The sequence below is a fragment of the Pristiophorus japonicus genome, chromosome 14 (genome assembly GCF_044704955.1).
Source record: "Pristiophorus japonicus isolate sPriJap1 chromosome 14, sPriJap1.hap1, whole genome shotgun sequence".
Lineage (NCBI taxonomy): Eukaryota > Metazoa > Chordata > Chondrichthyes > Pristiophoridae > Pristiophorus > Pristiophorus japonicus.
Genome location: NC_091990.1, coordinates 149,454,751 through 149,479,659, shown reverse-complemented (window position 1 = coordinate 149,479,659; position 24,909 = coordinate 149,454,751). Strand labels below are relative to the sequence as shown.

Here is a 24,909-nt window from a genome sequence, read left to right as displayed (position 1 = left end):
CCGACGAGGACACCTCTTCGTTCCAATCGGTCACAGTGTGGTCAAGATGTTTGTACAGATGTTCACGTCCACTCCAACGACCTGCTGAGTACATCCGAACTCCGCCGAGGTTGAAGCACAGCAGTCTTTTAAAGGACGCGACGTGATCTAGAACATGACGTCTATAACGCTGTGATTAGTTCCACTTTTTTGGGCAGTTTTTTGGGCGAGCGATATTGTGGGCGATATGTGTGCGAGGTGGTGAAATTGACGCAGGGCAATCTCATGGCCGCTAGTTTCGGTAAAAATGCTCTTTATGACAAAAAAAGTGGGTAGACGTTAATCCGTGTGGAAAGTAATGCTGGGCGATATTATGGGCGTTGAATTTGCCCATTCTGCTGATTCCGCCCAAATAAAATGGGCGGGCGGTAATATTTTTTCCCGGTGTTAAGCCCATGGGGAAAATAACGCTCGGCGATAAGTTTCCAAAAAATGCTCGCCAGTTTCCGTTTTGTGCCAAAATGGGCGATTATATGGGCGTTGTACATAATTTCAGCGGTAAAATGGGCGTTAAGCATGCAAAAAAAGTGGAGGTTCCAGCCTATAGCCTTAGAATAAGGGGCCGCCCATTTAAAACTGAGATGAGGAGAAATTCCTTCTGATTGATGTAAATCTATGGAATTCTCTGCCCCAGAGAGCTGTGGATGCTGGGTCATTGAATATATTTAAGGCGGAGATTGACAGATTTTTGAGTGCTAAGAGAGTAACGGGTTATGTGGAGCGGGCAGGGAATTGGAGCGGAGTCCATGATCAGATCAGCCATGATCTTACCGAATAGCGGAGCAGGCTCAAGGGGCCAAATGGCCTATTCCTGCTCCTATTTCTTATGTTCTTAGTTTGGAGATCTTTTGAATATAGATTTCCTAGTTATCTGCTGCTACAATCTTCAGCCAGGCTTGGCTTTTTAAAGACTGCACTGTAGTTTTCAAGACATTGTGATTTATTTTTCTAAAGTCTCTATATAGATTCAAGTTGTGGTGCTATGTGGGGTGGGGTGGGGGTGGCTGAAGGTCTGGCATATCCTGAGAGAGCAGTATCCTGCAGCTGCAAATCCTTGGTCCTTGTACTCTTCATCATCATCATCATCATCATCCTCCTGTTGCTGTGGTGGATCGGCAGGAAAGGAGGGCAGAAGCCAGGAATGAATCAGCATCACCCCTTTGGGATTCAGGAAACCGAGAAGGGGATGGAAGGTTGTGGCTTTATGGTGCTTCACAATCATGCCTGGGCAACAGTGTAGATACTCCCGTCACTACCCTGGGGCTGGCCAGATGCTGCCAACCTTACTCCATCGCACATGCACCCATGGCCACCCCCTGAAAAGGGTGAAGGGTTTTGAAGATGGGGAATACCTTCTCAGGTGGCCTACCTTTTGCCCTGCAGTAAGATAAAATGAATGAGGGAAGGGCTAACCGTTGAGTCAAGTAGAACAACTGAAGTAAGAAATCTGGGGGCATGAAGCTGTTCAAGTGGATGAAAGGGTTTTGGGGTTGTGCATGTAAGTAATTGCTGTGAGGAAAGCCAGGTAGCCACAGTGCAAGGTGCCCAGTTAGATGCCTCCCCACCTTCCCCTGCCCCTTGAGCAGAGATCATGGCAAAAGATTAGTTGTGCATGTTTTGCTTTCAGAGGGTGAAGCGTCTGCTGTTGCCTATGGTGAGCAAGGAAGAAAAGGCAGAGGTGGCTAGTGTGGTAACTTGCCTGTCCTGATGAGGATGTGAAACTCTTTGCAGCACTATTCTGCAGTCCTGGGTGGTGAGAGAGTTGGCACTCAGTGCCAATGCAATCTCCCTCCAAGTAACATCAGTGATATTTCTGGGTGACTTGGTGGCACTCCACACCTAGGAATCTGTTCATCCTGCCTTCAGTGCCCTCCAGGAGAGCTTGGAGATCTGAATTGAATGAAGTTTATGGATTATTCTTCTCTGGCTCACTGCCATTCTGCCCTCTGGTTCCAGGTGGTCATAATGAATGTTCATAATTCTGTACCAATATAATCAAACTATTGCTAATTCATGAAGCAAAGTTAGTTGGGAATGAAATAAAAAAGCCAAGTGTAGTTCTTCTCTTGCCCAAAAGAGGCACTAGCGGTGTAACTCAAGTAAATGCTAGCCCTTTAAGTTTTGGACAGAGATGTTTATTTACCAGTGCGTCACATTTTTAATTTGGTTGAATCAGCTACTAAGTTTCTCAAGCTACATATCTGACTTCTATAAACAGTTTGGAAAATGGAGATTTTCTTTTTAGCAGAATTGCGATTTTTCATTTGTGACATTTTCCAAGTGTTTTGATATTTTTGATCCAATCAGAGCCTTCTGTCAATTATTAAATCTTACTATTTATTGCCATAAATTCTGTATTGCATTTTGTTTTTTTAACCTATACATTCTTGTCACCACATGCAGTGTTTTTACATATGGAAGAACATTTATATTATACTTCAGTTGGGTCGTGTCTTGAACCGCTTTGCACAGTGAATTGCTTTTGGAGCAGTGTGACTGTTGTGTATGCCAAGATGGCAGCTATTCTGCATCAGCAATAATTCATAGAATACAATGAGGTAAATAACCAAATTAACCTGTTGATCTGGAAAGACATCCAACGTATGTGCTTGAAATAGCAGTTCACTTTCCAGACTTCCAAACTGGTTCACTTTAATGGCCAACAACAAAGTGCTAAAATGTGCCTCTGAGGGAGGTCAAATATAGTGCTCAGCACCCCATCACGCCCCCTCCCCCTCCACCCAAAAAGTCAGCAGTACGTGATTTAAGTGAACTCTTTGAAACATTAACATTTTCTTGCTCCTTGAGGCAAATTACCATTAACCCGTAACAATATCTCATTTTCCCCACATGGTAATATCTGAGGCACATGTTGTCACAATTGTGTAAGAAATACCCACTAATGCTGAAAATCACTCTCTTCTATTATAAATTAATTCTATTAAAATCTTTTTACTATCTAAATAATTTATTTGTTGCCGTACAATGCTTGCTCCAGGCAACGGAGCCGTGACATCGTCTCATCCCAGTTTGCATATGCGCCTTCCAGGTGACGAGTGTATCCATTAGTAGAAGAATAGCTCCGACGGCCATGTAGTATCCTCCAGTTATCGAAGGTTAGTATATCTCCTGGAATCAAAAAACACAAACTATTTGTGTCTCTTTGTTAAATGCAACGCCCGACAGCAAGATTCTAGTCCCTAATCTATTGCTCAAAGTATGAAACAGTCATTGTGGTTCATTTAAATGGCCCAAGGGAATGGTCACTGGCATAAAAATACTTCAGGGTGGGGTTGGGGTCTAAAACAATGCCAGTGTAGAGAGGGCTGGGGATTCTTTTCTATGGCCCAGAAGAGCACTCATGCTCCTCATAGCCTCCAAGAAATCCAACCAAATAATAAAAAATAACTTACCGTGGCCTCTTGTCGCTCTGCTGCTTCCTGCTAGGTTTCTCTGGCAGGTTTGACATTGTGCAAACTCTGTCCCTGGGTTCTCGTTAAATTCACATTACGGTGCCGATGATGTCAACGGGCCATGACTTTTATATTTTAAATGGAGCCCCTGCCTGCACTAGGAGACTTAGCCATCTTCAAAGTCAGTGAAGTTAAAATACCGCTGGGTGGGAATGGTGCAGCACTTTCTGGGGGCAGGAGTATTCAAATTGACCCCTATGTTTCTATAAAAACCTTCAATTCTTCAACTGTGTCCTGTAGATAAACTGGAATTAGCGTTTGTAAAAAGTGCAATTAAATATCTGAATCCATGCAAATAGTGGGATTGTGTACTTCATGATTTGAAGGCACCACTTTTGATGTCCCATGCATTGCTTATTGAACAATATGCAGGATGTAACCAGTCCATTGCTAAAGATTGCAGCATATTTTATCTTTTCTGCCAGAAATTTGTTACCACCTGGGTAAGCTCACCTGCTTCCATCTTGAAGGTGACCATGTTTTCTGGCTTGTACATAAGATCCACAAAGTCCTTGAGAGCAGACAGGTAGGGGTGCACCTGTTCCACAGGCATATCAAAGACCGAGTCCCGTGTAGCATTGTTGAAGTTGATCTGAACAACCCTCCCATTGTGGTCCAAGCTATATACAAGTGAAAGGAAAAAAATGCTTTTTAGAACTATTGCACTGGAATCTCTTCAAATAAACCATTTCTGCTTTTGCTTTGCAATTAAGTTCTTAGCTCATAATAATGGAATTTTTAGTCAGCATTTTGCCAAAGATATATGCACACTGAATCAAAGCAAAGTATGAATGGCCTAAGTGTACAACAGCTCTCTGATCAACTGAGACAACATCTAAATGAAATTTTGGTTTTGCTTTGTTGACAAATTTAGACTTGATTATTAACTGATAACTTCAAGGATCATGATGCATTCATTATAATCAAGACTGGATATCTGAAATATGTACTTAATTCACTTGAATGCCAATAGGTTGATTGGTTTATTTATTGCCATGATGGATTCCATTCCCAGCTGCCGGAAAAAATTCCCCCAACAAATGACTTCTCAAACATTTGCAGGACTACTGAATTCCATCCTTTAACATTCCCTGAGGCTGTCGTGGTTCAGTGGGCAGCACTCTCACCTCTGGGTCATAAGGTTGTGGCTTCAAATCCCACTCCAGAGGTTTGAACACAAATATCTAGGCTGACACTCCTAGTGCAGTACTGAGGGAGTGCTGCACTGTCAGACGTGCAGTCTTTCAGATGAGACGCTAAACCAAGATTCCGTCTGCTCTCTCGGATGGATGTAAAAGATCCCATGGCACTATTTCGAAGAAGAGCAGTGGGGTTATCTTGTAGGCAGTCCAGTGTCCTGGCCAATGTTTATCCCTCAATCAACGTCACTAAAACTATTATCTGATCATTATCACATTGCTGTTAGTGGCTGTGCCGTTTCCTACATTATAACAGTGACTAGACTTAAAATAATGTACTTCATTGGCTATAAATCATTTTGGGAGGTCCAAAGGTCGTTTAAGGTGCTGTATAAATGCAAGTCTTTCTTTCAGTTCACCTGTTCCTTCCTTGCCCTTCTGCCAGCCGCTGTTTTCCTCAGATCGCTTCTTTCCATTTCTCACTGGCCCATTTAAGGCTACTTCTATCTCTACTTGCCTCCCTGTATTCTGCCTCCACTCTTTATGCCTGTCTCTGGTTTCTCTCATTCCTGCCTGCAACATTGGTGTTGATTTCTTCCTCCCCACCCTACCCCCTCCTTTTAGGCAATTTTTTTCCAGAATGGTTCTTTTGGTTAGTGTAAAAGAAAAATCAGAAGACCAAATTTAACTGATGTAGCACTGGCTCTGAAACAGAGGCAGATGAGACTGGTGTGCACTTGAGAGATAAAGACAAAATGCAGAAAGTTGGGCCAAAGTAATATTTTTAGAATTACTTTAGGGTTTATGAAATATTTAATGTTATAGTGGCTATGAGTATCATTGCAATAACATTATAATTAATTATTGTGCTTCAGTGTTGAAGTGAAATTTTAAAAGACTGCTTACAGGTACAATTATTCTGGAGGTGCTAACTTTCCCCACTCATTTCATTCCATTAGATAATGGCCCTGAATTTGTGATTGGTACGATGGTACTCCTGAGTACGCTGTCATATAGCCTTTGAAATTGACCTTGAGTTCGGGATTTGCACGTGTGCCTGTGCTAAATCCCAAACTTGCGATCTGTCAAGTTCCGAATAGACAGATGATCCAGTGTGACTTTCAAGTCCTCATTGAAATGATGTGCTGGCGAAAGGTTAGGTGAATTGCCTACCTACCATGCATCAATAATCCTGTAAACTTTTACGGCTGTTGCAAACAGGTGCAGGGGCCTGTTTGCATAGGGTAAGAGAAAGGGGGCGGGGGGCGGGAGGGAGGGAAATGAGAAAATTGTATAACAATTAAAAACTAACACTCAAGAACCTACCAGGCAGCTGTAAAGGCTCGGTTTGAGGGATGAGATCGTTTTAATCATTTTTGTTCCAATTTTGCAGAGTGTTCCAGTAAATAACTGTACTTACTCTGAATACTTTGGTTCTGTCTTCATGAAGGAAGACATAAACAACCTTCCAAAAGTTCTAGGGGACCGAGGGTCTAGTGAGAAGGAGGAACTGAAGGAAATCCTTATTGGGCGGGAAATTTTGTTAGGAAAATTGATGGGATTGAAGGCTGATAAATCCCCGGGGCCTGATGGTCTGCATCTCAGAGTACTTAAGGAAGTGGCCCTAGAAATAGTGGATGCATTGGTGGTAATTTTCCAACAGTCTATCGACTCTGGATCAGTTCCTATGGACTGGAGGGTAGCTAATATAACTCCACTTTTTTAAAAAAGGAGGGAGAGAGAAAACGGGTAATTATAGACTGGTTAGCCTGACATCGGTGGTGGGGAAAATGTTGGAATCAATTATTAAAGATGTAGTAGCAGCGCATTTGGAAAGTAGTGACAGGATCGGTCCAAGACAGCATGGATTTATGAAAGGGAAATCATGCTTGACAAATCTTCTAGAATTTTTTGAGGATGTAACTGGTAAAGTGGACAAGGGAGAACTAGTGGATGTGGTATATTTGGACTTTCAAAAGGCTTTTGACAAGGTCCCACACAAGAGATTGGTGTGCAAAATTAAAGCACATGGTATTGGGGGTAATGTACTGACGTGGATAGAGAACTGGTTGGCAGACAGGAAGCCGGGATAAACGGGTCCTTTTCAGAATGGCAAGTGTTGTGTTTCTGTAAAGCAAGCACTCCCATGTTCCGCCACCAGGAAGCTCACCCCTGAAGTCCCAAGGGATCCCAGCATCCCTTGGGAGCACTGTATATAAGCCGGCCCCTAAGGCCTGTTCCTCACTCTCTGGAGTGTTTTATTAAAGACTGATGTCACTGTTAGTTTAACCTCCCTGTGTGCAGCCTCATCTGTGTCAGGAACACAATAGCAGGCAGTGACTAGTGGGGTGCCGCCAGGCTCAGTGCTGGGACTCCAGCTATTTACAATATACATCAATGATTTAGATGAAAGAATTGAATGTAATATCTCTAAGTTTGCAGATGACACTAAGCTGGGTTGCGGTGTGAGCTGTGAGGAGGATGCTAAGAGACTGCAGGGTGACTTGGACAGGTTAGGTGAGTGGGCAAACGCATAGCAGATGCAGTATAATGTGGATAAATGTGAGGTTATCCAGTTTGCTGGCAAATACACGAATATTATCTGAATGGTGGCAGATTAGCAAAAGTGGGAGGGGGGTGCAACGAGACCTGGGTGTCATGGTACATCAGTCATTGAAAGTTGGCATGCAGGTACAGCAGGTGGTGAAGAAGGCAAATGGTATGTTGGCCTTCATAGCTAGGAGATTTGAGTAGAGGAGCAGGGAGGTCTTACTGCAGTTGTACAGGGCCTTAGTGAGGCCTCACCTGGAATATTGTGTTCAGTTTTGGTCTCCTAATCTGAGGAAGGATGTTCTTGCTATTGAGTGAAGGTTCACCAGACTGATTCCCGGGATGGCAGGACTGGCGTATGAGGAGAGACTGGATCGACTTGGCCTGTATTCACTAGAGTTTAGAAGGATGAGAGGGAATCTCATAGCAACATATAAAATTCTGACGGGACTGGACAGGTTAGATGCAGGAAGAATGTTCCTGATATTGGGGAAGTCCAGAACCAGGGAACATAGTCTAAGGATACGGGGTAAGGCATTTAGGACTGAGATGAGGAGAAACTTCTTCACTCAGAGTTGTTAACCTGTGGCATTCTCTACCGCAGAGAGTGGTTGATGCTAGTTCATTGGATATATTCAAGAGGGAATTAGATATGGCCCTTCCGGCTAAAGGGATCAAGGGGTATGGAGAGAAAGCTGGAAAGGGGTACTGAGGTGAGTGATCAGCCATGATCTTATTGAATGGTGGTGCAGGCTCGAAGGGCCGAATGGCCTACTCTTGCAGCTATTTTATATGTTTTTATGCATTCCCTGTGCTTTTTAAAGTCAAGTACTGTACTTATCAAATAAATGTAAATTAAATGGTGTGATACTAATTATTTGATGTCCAGTTGAAATGCTTCCTGATTGGTTAGTGACAGGAGCACTGGCCCACGTGATCCCAGGTACGTTAACGCACATCGGTGCACCCCTGGGATCCGCGGGCCACTACGCTGCACACAACTCCTCTGCGTTTCAAAGCTACTTTTCTAATTCCCAGCAGGTAAGTGCTTTTTCCGTTTGAAGTCAGTGGCGTACGCCTTAGCTACAGCGCCAACTGCAAATTCAGGGTCATTATTTCTTTAACCCTGAAAAATAATTTTGTTACTTTGTTTTTGAAAGCACCTCTGGGACTATCTCTGAAAAATCTGTGGATACTGGGTCAATTGAAATTTTCAAGACTGAAAATAACAGATTTTTGTTCATTAAAGATATCAAGGGGTACGGATCAAGGGATATGGCTCAAAGACCGATAAATGGAGTTGAGGTATAGTTTAGCCAAGATCTAATATAATGGCAAAAAAGATTCAAATGGCTGAATGGTCCACTCCTGCATAATCCCCACAGATTTATCTTGTGATACGTCACTGTGCATCATGTATAGTCTCTACTATATGGATAAATATCAAAATGGGAGGTAATCCATGCTAGATATTTACACATCTATCCACATTACCCTTATCCAGTATACCACCTGCACCTTGCAATTATATACACCATTATTTCCCACATTACAAAAGTGACTACACTCCAAAAGTACTTCATTAGCTGTAAAGCACTGAGACATCTGGTGGTCATGAAAGGTGCTATATAAATCCAAGTCTGTCTTTTATTAATCACTACTAAACCACCAAAAACAAATTAATGTCCAAAAACTACTGCCTGCTTAATAAAAGTATTTGCAGTGTAAACATAGAAACATAGAAAATAAGTGCAGGAGTAGGCCATTCGGTCCTTCAAGCCTGCACCACCATTCAATATGATCATGGCTGATCATGCATTTCAGTACCCCATTCCTGCTTTCTCTCCATACTCCTTGATCCCTTTAGCTGTAAGGGCCACATCTAACTGCCTTTTGAATACATCTAATGAACTGGCCTCAACAACTTTCTGTGGAAGAGAATTCCACATGCCCACAACTGAGTGAAGAAGTTTCTCCTCATCTCGGTCCTAAATGGCTTACCCCTTATCCTTAAACTGTGACCCGTGGTTCTGAACTTCCCCAACATCGGGAACATTCTTCCTGCATCTAACCTGTCCAATTCCATCAGAATTTTATGTTTCTATGAGATCCCCTCTCATTCTTCTAAATTCCAGTGAATACAAGCCTAGTCGATCCAGTTTCTCCTCATATGTCAGTTCTGTCATCCTGGGAATCAGTCTGGTGAACCTTCACTGCACTCCCTCAATAGCAAGAATGTCCTTTCTCAGATTAGGAGACCAAAACTGTACACAATATTCAAGGTGTGGCCTTGCCAAGGCCCTGTACAACTGTAGTAAGACCTCCCTGCTCCTATACTCTAATCCTCTCGCTATGAAGGCCAACATGCCATTTGCCTTCTTCACTGCCTGCTGCACCTGTATGCCAACCTTCAATGATTGATGTACCATGACACCCAGGTCTCATTGCACCTCGCCCTTTACCAATCTGTCACCATTCAGATAATAATCAGCCCTCCTGTTTTTACCACCAAAGTGGATAACCTCACATTTATCCACATCATTATATCGCATCTGCCATGTATTTGCCCACTCACCTAACCTGTCCAAGTCATCCTGCAGCCTCTTAGCATCCTCCTCACAGCTCACACTGCCACCCAGCTTAGTGTCATCTGCAAACTTGGAGATATTACATTCAATTTTTTCGTCTAAATCATTAATGTATATTGTAAATAGCTCGGGTCCCAGCACTGAACCTTGCGGTACCCCACTAGTCACCTGCCTGCCATTCTGAAAAGGACCTGTTTATTCCTATACCCTGATTCCTGTTCTCTATCCATGTCAGTACATTACCCCCAATACCATGTGCTTTCATATTGCACACTAATCTCTTATGTGGGCCCTTGTCAAAAGCCTTTTGAAAATCTAAATACACCACATCCACTGGCTACCCCTTGTCCACTCTACTACTTCCACCCTCTCAAAATTCTACAAGATTTGTCAAGCATAATTTCCCTTTCATAAATCCATGCTGACTTGGACTGATCCTGTCACTACTTTCCAAATGTGCTGCTACTACATCTTTAATAATTGATTCCAACATTTTCCCACCACCGATGTCAGGCTGACCGGTCTATAATTCCCTATTTTCTCTCTTCCTCCTTTTTGAAAAAATGGGGTTTCATTAGCTACCCTCCAGTCCATAGGAACTGATCCAGAGTCTATAGAATGTTGGAAAATGACCACCAATGCATCCACTATTTTTAGGGCCACTTCCTTAAGTACTCTGGGATGTAGACTATCTGGCCCTGGGGATTTATCGGCCTTCAATTCCATCAATTTCCGTAACACAATTTGCTGACTAATAAGGATTTCCTTTAGTTCCTCCTTCTCGCTAGACCCTCGGTCCCCTAGTATTTCTGGAAGGTTATTTGTGTCTTCCTTAGTGAAGACAGAATCAAGGTATTTGTTCAATTGGTTTGCCATTTCTTTGTTCCCCATTATGACTTCACCAAGATTCTGACTGTAAGGGACCTACATTTGTCTTCACTAATCTTTTTCTCTTCACGTATCTGTGGAAGCTTTTGCAGTCAGTTTTTATGTTCCCTGCAAGCTTACACTCATTCTATTTTCCCCCTCTTAGTTAAACCCTTTGTCCTCCTCTGCTGAATTCTAAATTTCTCCCAGTCCTCAGATTTGCTGATTTTTTGGGCCCATTTATATGCCTCTTCCTTGGATTTAATACTATCTCCAATTTCCCTTGTAAGCCATGGTTGAGCCACCTTCCCCGTTTTATTTTTACGCCAGACAGAAATGTACAATTGTTGACGTTCATCCATGGGATCTATAAATGTCTGCCATTGCCTATCCACCGTCAACTCTTTAAGTATCATTTGCCAGTCTATCCTAGCCAATTCACGTCTCATACCATCGAAGTTACCTTTCTTTAAGTTCAGGACTCTAGTCTCTGTATTAACTGTGTCATTCTCCATCTTAATGAAGAATTCTGCCATATTATGGTCACTCTTCCCCAAGGGGCCTCGCACAAAAAGATTGCTATTAATCCTCTCATTACACAACACCCAGTCTAGGATGGCCAGCTCTTTCGTGATGAGGTTGATTGCAAGCCTTGGTCTATAATGAGTGGCAGACACGACTACTAAAATTTGATTGCGCGTCCTAGCCACTTCTGAATTTACATTCATGGAACAGTAGCGACACACATTATTCTTGTCGAACCCAAGCAGCACTCTTGTTCCTCAATGCCCCAGAAAAATAATTTCAAACTTACTTGTTTGAGGTCTCATCTACTGTACTGCTCGGTTGCAATTGGAGTCCAATGTACATCATGGGACCCCAATGTTTTTAGATATTAAAAGGGCATACTGCCTGAAACAGGCATGCGCTCCAGCCATCTAACGGAAGGCCCCTGGAGGATGGCAGCAGCCACGATGCTGGCGTTAAATGGGCGGTGAGCCATTTTTGTGCCACTACCACCCAATTACAATGAGCGGCCCAAGTTTTATAATCTATCCACTGTCTCCTCTGAACCAATAGGTGGCATGACTAACAAGATTGGGGACATTTGCAGTGATGCATTGTTCCAGTAGATGGCAGTAACACTGAATTCTTGAAGCTCTTGGTACCTCAATAATTGATAACTGGATATTTCTGTTAAATAACTCCGTCTTGTACCAGTCTCTCTTACCAGTCTTTCATGCTTTTCTAGTTTAGCTCCGTTACTCATATGGTATAAGTTGATTCTAAACCAGTATGAATTGTCTGAACTTTGTAAATAAATGGCTGCGTTGGGTAAATCGGACAATGCTATACCTGAAGGATTCTATTAAATATAGTTAACCTCTTCAACTATTCTGCTGAGAGTACTACAATGTGATCTTGAAACTTGACACAGAACTTATTACATTTTTGCCATACAACAGCTATTGAAATAACTTAAACCATCCTTTGGAATCTTGTCCATGGAGGTTAATCATCATGACACAGCTGTATAGATCTACTAGCGTAAACATTTTTATTGACATTTATTTTACTCCACAGTAAATATCATATACATCATCATCATCATAGGCAGTATTTGGTAATGTTTACATACATATGTGTAAGACTTGCCACCAGGGGGTGCACCTGTGGGAGACCCAAGGGTCACCACACCCTGGGCAAGCAGGTATAAAAGGCAGACTACCATGCTGTCTCCTGACTCTACAATAAAGAGACCAAGGTCACAACAGTTTGAGCTTAAGATATACAGTATTGTGGAGTTATTCTAAATGTAACAATTGGCGATGAGTAACAGATCACAAATTTTCACGTAGTTATGGCTGCCATTGGTATTCTTGAGAGATTTGTTGAGCGTGATGATAGGGAAGCCTTTGTTGAGCGTCTTGACCAGTACTTCGTGGCCAACGAGCTGGAAAAGGCAGAAACTGCGATTTAAGCGTAGGGCGAGTCTCCTCACCGTTTGCGGGTCCATATATGACTCATCAAAAATCTGCTAGCACCAACGAAACCAACGGATAAGACATATAAGGAGTTGTGCACGCTGGTTCGGGAACACCTCAAGCCGAAGGAGAGCATCTTGATGGCCAGGTATTACTTTTATACACACCACCGCTCCGAAGGCCAGAACGTGGCGAGCTATGTCACCAACCTAAGACGCCTTGCGGGACCATGCGTATTTGCTAGATTCTTGGGGGAAGTGTTGCGGGACTTTTTTGTGCTTGGAATCGGCCACAAGGTCATTCTTTGCAAACTGCTGTCTGCCGAATCCCTAGATCTGAGCAAGGCCATCACGATAGCCCAGGCTTTTATGTCCACGAACGATAATACTGCAGTATCGGAACTCACCGGCAAGTACTGTGCATAAAATAACGCTTTCAGCAGGCAGAACTGTACATGCCTACACGTCCACAGAGGCCAGACCGAGGATGACTCGGAGTCCGCCGTGGGGCGTGAATGCGAATCCATTAGCACCGTGTTGGTGCTGCGGGGGTAATCATCGAGCCTATCAATGTCGATTCAAGCACTACGTGTGCAAGAGCTGTGAAACAATGGGGCACCTCCAGTGAATGTGCAGACGTGCTGCGACTCACCACGTGGCAGATCCGGTGCGGATCACTCTGAACGAATAAGCGAGGCAACTCAAGCCGAGGTTGAAGAGGAAGTGTATGGTGTACATACCTTCACCACCAAAAGTCCTCCGATAATGTTAAAAGTCAAATTAAATGGCATTCCAGTTTCCATGGAATTGGACACTGGGGCGAGTCAGTTAATTATGAGCCAGGCTTTTGAGAAACTGTGGGGTAAGAAGGCACAAAGGCCAAAACTAAGCCCGATCCACACCAAGCTGCGCACTTACACCGAAGAGCTCATACCAGTCATTGGCAGTGAAGGTATCGTACGATGGAGCTGTGCATGATTTACCACTGGATTGTACCAGACGATGGCCCAATGCTGTTCGGCAGAAGCTAGCTAGGAAAGATCCGATGGAACTGGGATGACATCAAATCACCGTCTTCGGAGGATGACTCCTCGTGCGCCCAAGTGCTGAACAAATTCCCGCCGTTGTTCGAGCCAGGCATCGGCAACTTCACAGGCACCAAAGTACAGATCTATCTAGTCCCTGATGCACGACCCGTTCATCACAAGGCCAGAGTGGTTCCATACATGATGCGAGAGAAAGTCGAGATCGAGCTGGACAGACTTCAACGAGAGGGGCTCATATCGCCAGTTGAGTTCAACGAGTGGACCAGTCCAATTGTGCCGGTGTTGAAGTGATGGGACGGTCAGAATCTGCGGGGACTACAAGGTAACGATCAACTGAGTCTCGTTACAGGACTAGTACCCACTACCCAAAGCAGATGACCTGTTCGCAACACTAGCAGAGGGGATGTCGTTCACCAAGCTGGATCTAACCTCTGCTTACATGACACAGGAGCTGGCTGAACTTTTGAAAAAACTGACGTGCATCAACACACACAAAGGACTGTTCATATTACCACAGAGGCCCCTTTGGGATTCGCTCAGCGGCGGCCATCTTCCAGAGGAACATGGAGAGTCTGCTGAAATCGGTTCCGCGCACCTTGGTGTTCCAAGATGACATCTTGATCACTGGCTGCAACACCACCGAACACTTGCACAACCTGGAAGAGGTTCTCAAGCAAATGGACAGAGTGGGACTCAGGCTGAAACGCTCCAAGTGTGTTTTCCTGACGTCAGCGGTCGAATTTCTGGGGAGAAAGATTGCGGCGGATGGCATCAGACCCACGGACTCCAAGACGGAGGCCATCAAGAATGCACCCAGACCACAGAATGTGATGGAGCTGCATTTGTTCCTGGGACTCCGCAACTATTATGGTAACTTTCTACCGGGGTTGAGCACTTTACTGGAACCATTGCATTTATTGCTACGCAAGGGTGACTACTGGATTTGTGGTAAATCTCGAGGGGTTCTTTGAGAGCAAAGGGTTACCCATCACGGCTCGCCAGATCAGGACCTGGATTAGCCAGGACCCGGTTTAAAAAGCTGCATCCTCAATGCGAAATGCAAGACGAAATTAAGTTGTTCCACCGACGCAAGTACGAAATGTCCAACCATTCGGACTGTATTCTATGGGGAATCATGTAATTTTGCCAAAAAAAGGCAGGGAAACGTTTATATGCGACCTTCACAGTACCCGCCCAGGCATAGTCATGACGAAGGCCATCGCCAGGTCGCACATTTGGTGGCCCGACATTGACTTGGAATTGGAGTCGTGCGTACACCAATGTAACACTTGCTCACAGTTGAGCAACGCACCAAGGGAGGCTCCACTGAGTCTGTGGTCATGGCCCTCCAAACGGTGGTCAAGGGTCCATGTAGATTTCGCTGGCCCCCTTCTAGGAAAGGTATTCCTAGTAGCAGTGGACGCTTACTCTAAATGGATTGAATGTATAATAATGTCATCATGTACGTCCACTGCCACCATTGAAAGCCTCCGGGCCATGTTCGCCACCCATGGTTTGCCCGACCGTCCTTTTTAGTGACAATGGATCATGCTTCACCAGCTCGGAATTCAACGAGTTCATGACCCGCAATGGCATCAAGCATGTCTGGTCTGCGCCGTTTTAGCCCACATCCAATGGTCAAGTGGAACGGGTAGTCCAAACCATCAAGCAGAGCTTGAAACGTGTGACGGACAGTTCCCCGCAGACCCGGTTATCTCGGATTCTGCTCAGCTACCTCATGCGGCCCTGCTCGCTTACCGGGGTTCCCCCTGCAGAATTGCTAATTAAGAGAGCAGTCAAAACCAGGCTCTCCTTAGTCCTCCCGGTCTTAATGATCATGTAGAATCCCAGCATCACTGGCATAACATGTACCATGATCGCGCGGCCGTATCACGTGACATTGAGGTTAATGACACTGTGTTTGTTCTTAATTATGGTCATGGTCCCAAATGTGTTGCTGGCACTGTGTTAGCCAAGGAGGGGAATAGAGTGTTTGTTGTCAAACTCTCGAATGGACAAACGTTCAGAAAGCATTTGGATCAGACCAAACTGCAGTTTACTGACATCCAAGAACAGTTTGAAGAGGACATTACCATCATTGATCCACCCACACACACCCAACCAGCATTCGACCTCGCGGTCAACCACAAGGATGAACCCACCATGCCCGACAGTCCGATCAGACCAGCCACACCGCAGTGCAGCAATGATCCGACCGACTCACCCATGGAAGGACTTCAACTCAGGCGGTCAACCTGGGATCGCAGAGCCCCGGATCGCCTCAACTTGTAAATAACTTTTACATGAGACTTTGGTAATATTTACATACGACTTTGGTAATATTTACATACATAACATCATTCCCGCCCCCCCCAATGTGTAAGACTTGCCACCAGGGAGCATACCTGTGGGAGACCCAAGGGTCACCTGCACACCCTGGGCAAGCAGGTATAAAAGGCAGTCTGCCATGCTGCCTCCTGACACTGGAGTTACAATAAAGAGACGAAAGTCATAACACTTTGAGCTTAAGTTTAGAATAACTCCACAAGACACTATCTTAACAGGCAGTCCCTCAAAATCGAGGAAGACTTGCTTCCACTCTAAGTGAGTTATCAAATGAATGTACAGTCCAATGTAGGAATTACAATCTCTGTCGCAGGTGGGACAGACAGTGGTTGAAGGAAAGGGTGGGTGGGACTGGTTTGCCGCATGCTCCTTCTGCTGTCTGCGTTTGGTTTCTGTATGCTCTCGGCAACGAGACTCAAGGTGCTCAGCGTCCTCCCGGATGTACTTCCTCCACTTAGGCAATCTTGGGCCAGGGACTCCCAGGTGCCGGTGGGGATGTTACACTTTATCAAGGAGGCTTTGAGGGTGTCCTTGAAATATTTCCTGTCCACCTGGGGCTCGCTTGCCATGGAGTTTTGAATAGAGCGTTTGGGAGTCTCGTGTCGGGCATGCAGATGATGTGGCCCGCCCAATGGAGCTGGTAGAGTGTGGCCAGTGCTTCGATGCTGGGGATGTTGGCTTGATCGAAAACACTGACTGTGTGTCTATCCTCCCAGTGGATTTGCAGGATCTTGCGGAGGCAGCGCTGGTGGTACTTCTCCAGTGCTTTGAGGTGTCTACTGTATATGGTCCACATCTCTGAGCCATGTAGGAGGGCGGGTATCATTACTGCCCTGTATACTATAAGCTTGGTGCCAGATTCGGGGTGTTGGTTTTCAAAAACTCTCTTCCTCAGGGGACCGAAGGCTGCGCTGGCACACTGGAGGCGATGTCTGCCCTTGCTGATAGTCGGCTCCTGAGGTATGGAAAATGGTCCATGTTGTCCAAGGCCACGCCGTGGATTTTGATGACCGGCGGGCAATGCCGTGAGGCAGGGTCAGGTTGGTGGAGGACCTTTGTCTTACGGATGTTTAGTATAAGGCCCATGCTTTCGAACACCTCGGGTATCATATACATTACAACAGTGACTACACTCCAAAAGTACTTCATTGGCTGTAAAGCGCTTCGAGACGTCCGGTGGTCATGAAAGACACTATATAAATGCAAGTTTTTCATTTTACATGTACTTGTATGCTATAAAAAGCAAGCCTGATATTAAAAAAAAACCAAGATAAATGATACTGCCTGCTATTGATTATATCGTTGCACTAACGTGTACAAACTTCAGACTTGCTTTTCCCTGTTGAGGAATGTGTTGTGTGAGCAAGTTTCTCAATCTCTGCAAAAGAATAAATCTTGATTTTGGAACAGCCAAATTTCTCAGCTTGCACCAAGAAGTTTTGGATTTATATAGTGCCTTTCATGACCCCCGGACGTCTCAGAGTGCTTTACAGCCAATTGAATACTTTTTGCAGTGTAGTCACTGTTGTAATATGGGAAATGTGGCAACCAATTTGCGCATAAGCAAGCTCTGTGGTAATGACCAGATGATTTTTTTTTGTCATGTTGATTGAGGGATAAATATTGGCTAGGACACCAGGGATAACTCCCCTGCTCTTCTTTGAAATAGTGCCATGGGATCTTTTACGTCCACGAGAAAGTAGACAGGGCTTCGGTTTAACGTCTCATCCAAAAGACGGCACCTCTGACAGTGTAGCACTCTCAGCACTGCACTGGAGTGTCAGCCCAGATTTTCTGTGCTCAAGACCCTGGAGTGGGACTTGAACCCACAACCTTCTGACTCAGAGGCGAGTGTGCTACCCACTGAGCCACAGCTGATGCAATATTACCCCAACTTTCGCACTAGTTTGCAACAATTAAGTAGTATGTTTTTTTTTAAGGTTTTCTAGCCTTTCTTCTCCCCCCCTCCCCTGCACCAACTCCTTCCCCCAAGTTTAAAGTTAAAAATTAGTGATTATTTTTATGGCAGAAATGATTTTAAGGGATGAAATACCATTCATCAGCAGAGAGAAATGCTGAACTACATTAGAAATGTTAGCATAGTTCGAACTGATTATTGAAGCATTGATAGTGGCAACGTGGTTGCTCAGCATATTGATGGTCCAGAGGGATGTGCCACAGAGTGGCAGCATGTGACCGTATGTCTGATTTTCCCAAATGACAAGTTGCCTACGTCAGCTGAACTATAAAGGTGTAGGGTGACAATTGTGGGCCAGGCCCTTACACAGCCGAAAGGAGAGTGGGGGGGGAAAGTAATTTCACCAGAAGAGAGCTTGTATCACCCAATACAGGTTTTTAGTCATGAACAGACCAGCATATACTGTACAAATAGTTCAATCTCCAAATTACATTTGTGGGATATTTCTAGCTGCTTTTAATAAGGTAATTTTTATTGTGGTATTACGATGTTTGACCTAAATAGTCATTTTTCCAAGTGTGTGTGTTGGTGGAGGGGAACCTCCGGGCTGTACTTTGAAACTTACTCCCATATTCTCCACTCCCACGCTGACCTGTGACCTCGGCCTCCTACACTGTTCCAATTAAGCTCAACGAGCAGCAACTCGTCTTTCAATTAGGCACTTCACGGCCTCAACATAGATTTCAACAATTTCAGATCATAATACTGCTCCGATTTTCTCGGACAGCTGGTAATAGTTCCGCTGTTGCCATTTCATCATCATAGGCGGTCCCTCGAACGAGGATGACTTGCTTCCACATGGGTTCACAGATGTTTCAATGAAGGACCCGATGTTCCAGTCCTGAACTCCAATTGAAGGGGTGGAAGATGCCTGTGTGTGGATTTTTTTAATGTGTGGTGACCGTTGCACACCACACCACACTGGATTGAAAGAGCTAGGCCTTTACCCAGTGGCAAGGGTTAACCAGGACGACTGGAGACCTGCTCTGCTGCACAGACCTACTGCTGACACATATCGCAGTGTGGGCAGGCCCGTGCTGCCCCTGGGCCCTTGGCTCTACTGGGCCCCGTATCCTCATTCACTGCACCTCCGCCACGATCTCTCGCCGCTCCTCCACCACAAACACTCGCTGCACCTCCGCATCAAACTCTCACCGATCCTCCGTCACGATCACCCACCAAGATCCCTCATCACTCCTCCGCCCCGATCAATCCGCTGGTCGGTGCTATACAAAGAGCTGGAGGGCCGGGCCCTGGGACATCGTGGGTTATCCAACCTGCGAGAGAACATCTCTACAGGTTGGGGCTTTGTATAGCTGACACAAATGTGTGATGGCTTCGAGATGAGTGACTGGGTGACGTCATCAGGGCCCAGGTCGCCGTTTGGAGCGTGGGCAGGAACATCGGCGGGGCCCTGGTACAGCAGAGGAGCGGGAAGGTCGTGGCGGACTTGTGCCATTTACACCACCTCCTGGCCCCATCTTTTTGATTTATTTATGGATGCATTTATTTGTACTAACTGAAAGGCAGCCGTTTCTCTGGTTCTCCATTATTACATGATCTATTGCTAACTGGTGCCCTTGGAGGATACGCCACATCCTGAAGTTCCTCTTGAATGTGTAACTGGAACCGCCCAGCCCAAGTTCTGAGTGACTTTCCAATTTGTAATTCAATCCACTTTGACTTCAGAAGCCACAGAGGACAGATCTCCCCAAAAGCCACCAAGTTCCAGCCGAACTCCCTAACCTCAAGTGTATCGTTCTGCCAGCCGAAGTCCCTTATATTAGCACATGTGCTGCCTCCTGCAGTCGAAGTCCCTTACACCCCGGTCCCCCCCCCCCCCCCCCCCATAGCTGGGGCATTGTGTGCGGATTGTTAACAGGTTTATTGGGTACTAGGTGAATAGTGATGGTGTCGTGACTTCTGGATTTCATCCACCCCAAATATGTCCCTGTAATACACGCACCGAACTTGCACGCACCAGGAGGTTGGAAGAACGTGATCCATCTTTCCTGAGCTCCCTCTCCACCCACCTGTGCCTCTTCTCCCGCCCCACCCCACCCCCCTGCTCTCTTTCCACCTCCCCCCTCTCTCTCTCTCTCTCTCTCTCTCTCTCTCTCTCTCTGGGCTCGGCAGCATGTGTCACTGGGTCGGGTGTGGGGATGAGAGAGAAGGACACATGCGCAGAAAAGGGTTAATGGGAATTGGGGTGGGGGTGGAGTCGGTGATTTGTCCTAACTCTCGCTTCTGTGCATCCGTCGGGAAATTTGGTACAAATCGTTGCGCCGTTTATTTACTGTCCTATTACCACCCGCTCTTTTGCCTTGCATCATCATCCCTTTTGTTATTTAATCACCTATTGCGCTCCACCCGATCACAGATCTTCCCTTTTTGTTCTTTCCTCACCCGCCCTCCCTGTTCTGAATTGGCTTATAAACTTTTAAATCTCTATCTTCCAGTTCTGACGAAAGGTCATCGACCTGAAACGTTGACTCTTTCTCTCTCCACACATGCTATCTGACCTGCTGAGTGTTTGCAGCGTTTTCTGTTTGTAAACCGTCATTAGCGCTGTTCTTTTCCTTGTCCCACCCTCTAAGGAAGCTATCTTATCATCTCGGAAGGCTCAAGACCGATTCCCCAATTTGAACAGGATAAGCTGAGAAAAACTCTCCAGAAAATGAGCAAACAAATTTAAATAAAGCTTCTGGCCCAACACGTATTTGAACAAATCTCTCAAGATATTTTATGTTTTTGAATTTAATGGCTCGGCCCCTCCCTTGTAAATCTGGCTGAGGCAAAGTTCCTCTAATCTCTAATATTTCTATCAACATTAACAGAAGCGTGCTTTTTTTTCCTGAGTGAGACTGGTTTTTATTCACTTTAAAGAAGCCAAATCCATGCTAAATCTTAGAAAAAAACCACTACATTTTTGTGACAGTGCAACGGTCTCAAAATGCCCTTTTACAGCCATGGCACAAACAAGATCTTTTCTTGGGTTACTTGATCTTTGGGTCCACCTTACCTAGGCAGGTGAAGAGGGCATCCTAACTTAGAATGAAGAAAGAAATTACCAGCATCCAGTATTCTCCTCGGCTCTGTTTTTAATATGGGGGGGATGAGCGGCAACTACATGGAGTTCTGGGATGTGGAGTCCCGGCTGTTAAGATCCATAGATTTACTATGACTTCCACCTGAACTTGGCCAGATCCACTGCCTGGCTGTAGGGAGGGGGTGGGCTATTTGGTTGGCAGGGGGCCGCAGTCAGGGACCTGCGGGATTGTGGGGAGAAATAAGGGTGTCTCTCTACGAGAACGGGGGGTTGGGGAAGATGGGGAGGTGGCTGCCCGTCGCAGGGAGGCCCAAGGCTTCCTTGTGGTGCCCAGAGGAGCACTCCTTCTCCTCCTGGCCCAGAAAGACACCTTAATTAAAAAAGACATACCTGCCTGAGCCTCTTCTGGTCCATGAGTCCCCTCCTGCCAGGTTTGGTCTGACTGGGAGACTGTCACACCTCCAACAATAATCTGCGTATTTAAACAGGACCCCGCCCAGCTTGGGTCAGGTGTTCTGTTCGTGAAAGCAGTGGGATCAGAAGGGGCAAATCGCTGCTCTCATTTTAACTGCCCACCTCTCCCATTCCCTCCCCCCCCCCCACCCTGGTTCGGTTTCTGCCAGGCATAGGGAGTTAAAATGGGGACTTTCATCTCAGCAAGCATTGCAGCAGATTATTATAGAACAATCATCACCATTGATGAACTTTGGTCTAGACACTCTCCTTCCCCACTCCCCTAGAAGCAAGATGTTCTGTTACCACAAGGCATCTAAACTGGGAGATGAGCCAAGAACAAGGAAACCTCAGCACAATAACTGGACTTGGCAGATTTGAGAAGCAGATGGCCTGGGACATGATTTATTAACTAATTTTACTCCTGCTGCTGGGCGAGGAGAGACGGTGGCTTGGGTTTCCTTCCGGGTTACCATCTGTTTTCAGCTGGTGACTGGGTGGACAGAACGAGGCCTATTGCTAAATTCTGACCTCAAAAATGTCACCAATATTCCACCGGCCGCATTTTAGGGATCTATACCATGCTACATGCTGAGCTGTGGCACTCAATTTCACTCCCCTTCTATCTTTGCGGCAACTCTGCAAACTCAAGGAAGTATTGCAAGGTTGCCTGGTGACCATAATAACAGTGCAAGCACAGTGAAAGATCTCTTGTAGGACGAGGGAATTTCTTGCTGCCGTTAATTTGTTTCTGCTTTTTATGAGCCTTTGTGGCCATCAGCTTGCTGTTGTTATCGGCATTAGTAAGTACATTTCTTTTTTGGCCTCGCTCATAAAGCTCTGAGCACAATTCCGTTGAGAATCCTTCTATATCTGTGATTCAGATGGAGCAAATAGGGCATGAATGACAAGTTAGACACTATTGGTGGTGTCTGGCACCAACTTGGAGATAACAATGTCACTGTATTTATAAACTCGTTATTTGTCAACCTCTCCATTCAACAGTGCAGTAAAAGACTGTTTCCCTTGTGAGCCAGCAGCCGGCCCTGGAGCTCGCATCCCTCAGAAGAAAAGCTTTGCAAATGTCAATAATAAGTCACCACGGTACATCATTTCTATGTCATTGGTGGCGGCAGGGGATATCTACAACATTAGCTGGTTGGCTGTCCAACGTACAAAATTGGGTAAAGGATACACTGGCTGCACACACTCCACATTTCATCACCTTGCCAGTGGGAATGGCACAGCAGTGTGAGAGGGTGGTGAACCTTGTCCAACTGGCAGGATTTACCCAGATGCAAGGAGCAATCCACTGCACTTGTGTTTCCATTTGTGCTCCAACTGAGAACTCCATCAAGTTTGTGAATAGAAAAGACTTTCTCTTAATGAATGCCCAATCACCTCATCATGCATATCAATAAGCACCATCCAGGCAGCTTCCATGATTCTCTCAGTTGTAACAAAGGAGTCCGAACATCTAGGGGCTCTAGGCCCTGATGTAGCAGTTTCTAATATACTTCCTTCCCACCCAGTACAATAATGTAAATGTTGGCACTCATTTAATGGCTGGCATGGCTCTTATGAGATCTGGCTGCCAATTGATACTGCAGTAGCACCAGACCTGCCTATCCCTCCCCAACCCGCAGCCCCAGAGGCAGGTTCCTTATAGAGGGCTTTAATTGCACCAGGAGCCTGCCATGGATATTTAATGAAAGTGCACCAAGGTCCCGGTGATGTTACACTGGCGGCGGAAATGTAGCTCTAACGCTACTTTGGCAGTAAACTGGCTGAGAGGGAAAAAGCCAAGTGATAATCTAGGACTTTTAACATTTTATAGAAACACTGGGATCCTAGAAATACAGGTGCAATTATGTCATCCGCTTGCTTTTGTACTTACTCGATGATTCTATGCTTGGACTGAAGAGAGAAATTGCAGTAATCAACTCCAGTGTCTGTGAAATCGACTAAAACTGAGGTGAGGATTCGGAAAGCCTCGGGGTTCAGTTGTCTGAGTAGATTGGCAACATGGAATCCATCCACCATCTCCGATTCACCTCCAACCTCTGCCTGTTTCATGCAGTGAAGAAACTGAACCTGGGGCAAAACAGACATGTGCATGTTTACCATCACAGGATATTTAAGCGAAGATGCATTTTATTTTGCCACACTTTGCGGTGGTTTAAAAATTGGCATTGTTGTATATTTTGCTTGCGTGTCATTTGTAAAGAAAATAAGACTTGCATTTATATAGCGCCTTTTACGACCATCGGACGTCCCAAAGTGCTTTACAGCCAATGAAGTACTTTTGAAGTCTGCTTTCCGCCAGGTGGGAGGAGTCCAAATCAACCCCAGTGACTTCACCTCTGACTTTGTGGAAGCAACTCCCACTCATTGTGGCATCACAGAAGAATCTTGAACCCCAACACCTCTGATGGCTTCAGTGGAGTGAATGACTGAACTTTATCTGTCCAGTCTCTGGAAGAGCATTGGTAACTGATGTACAAACTGACAAAGCATGTTGCTCAGGAAATCCACGTGTAATGTTATATTTAAAGCTTGTATATTTCTAAGCATTTGTACTGCATGTTTGTTATTGTATGGCAATTTATTTTTGTTGCGATACAAAAATTATGAACGGAAAATATTAGGATTCTGAGATCAACCACTCGAGGTTCACTGCAACCACAATATTAACCATTTATTTGTTGCCAGCTGAGGGGTAGGTGCACCATTAAAAACACAATTCACACCATTTCTTCCTAAATGAGAACATTTACCAATATATAAGGATGTGGCATCTCCACAGGAGGAAACATATGCCAATGCATCCTTCAAAAATCCAATGTGACAAAAGCCACAAGCACAAGTAAGTTCCCAGAGGATTTTCCTGTATCTACATTCAGCAAATAAATTCTGAAGTATCGGCATATTATGGAAGTCATATCAACTTCAATATAGTGAAGAATACGAGACCTGCATTTCATTATTATCTGCCTGCCTTATTGGAATTTGATTTCTGAAGAAAACCCATACACCCTGATGTCCATTTCAAAACTAGCTCTAATATTTGGCATGCAATGCAACACACGTTTGCAGGTCACACAAGAATGGGCACAGAGTTGGCAATTTACACCCAAACAATAGGTTGTTGTCTGATTTTAGATGTTTGGGTGGGGGGTCTGGGTCCATGTACAGCAGATGTCCTCTAATGTGGATAAGTGTAGTGTTAAGCATTTTACTTTGCACAATCTCCTGCCCTGTTTACACCATGCAGGTGTACTAGCAAAAGACATAGGTCAAGAGTTAGATCTGGGGGGCTTACAGTTGATAAATCATTAAGAATGCACAAGTAATGTGATAGGGCCTTTGTGAAGCCAAAAAGTTTAAAGTCGCATTG

The 24,909-nt window shown here is 45.1% G+C and overlaps 1 protein-coding gene across 2 annotated transcripts in view; it reads right to left on the bottom strand.

Annotated features, from left to right (window-relative positions):
• Positions 1-2,152: 2,152 nt before the first annotated feature.
• The window catches only part of bbox1 (butyrobetaine (gamma), 2-oxoglutarate dioxygenase (gamma-butyrobetaine hydroxylase) 1), a 348,518-nt gene continuing 325,761 nt past the window's right edge, over positions 2,153-24,909 (bottom strand). For both annotated transcript variants that reach the window (XM_070899686.1, XM_070899687.1), the window contains exons 6-8: positions 23,410-23,606; positions 3,966-4,132; positions 2,153-3,168 (exon numbers count right to left, since the gene is read on the bottom strand). In XM_070899686.1, coding sequence (XP_070755787.1) covers positions 3,008-3,168; positions 3,966-4,132; positions 23,410-23,606 — 525 coding nt within the window. In that variant the 3' untranslated portion in view covers positions 2,153-3,007. The remainder of the gene's footprint in view (positions 3,169-3,965; positions 4,133-23,409; positions 23,607-24,909) is intronic.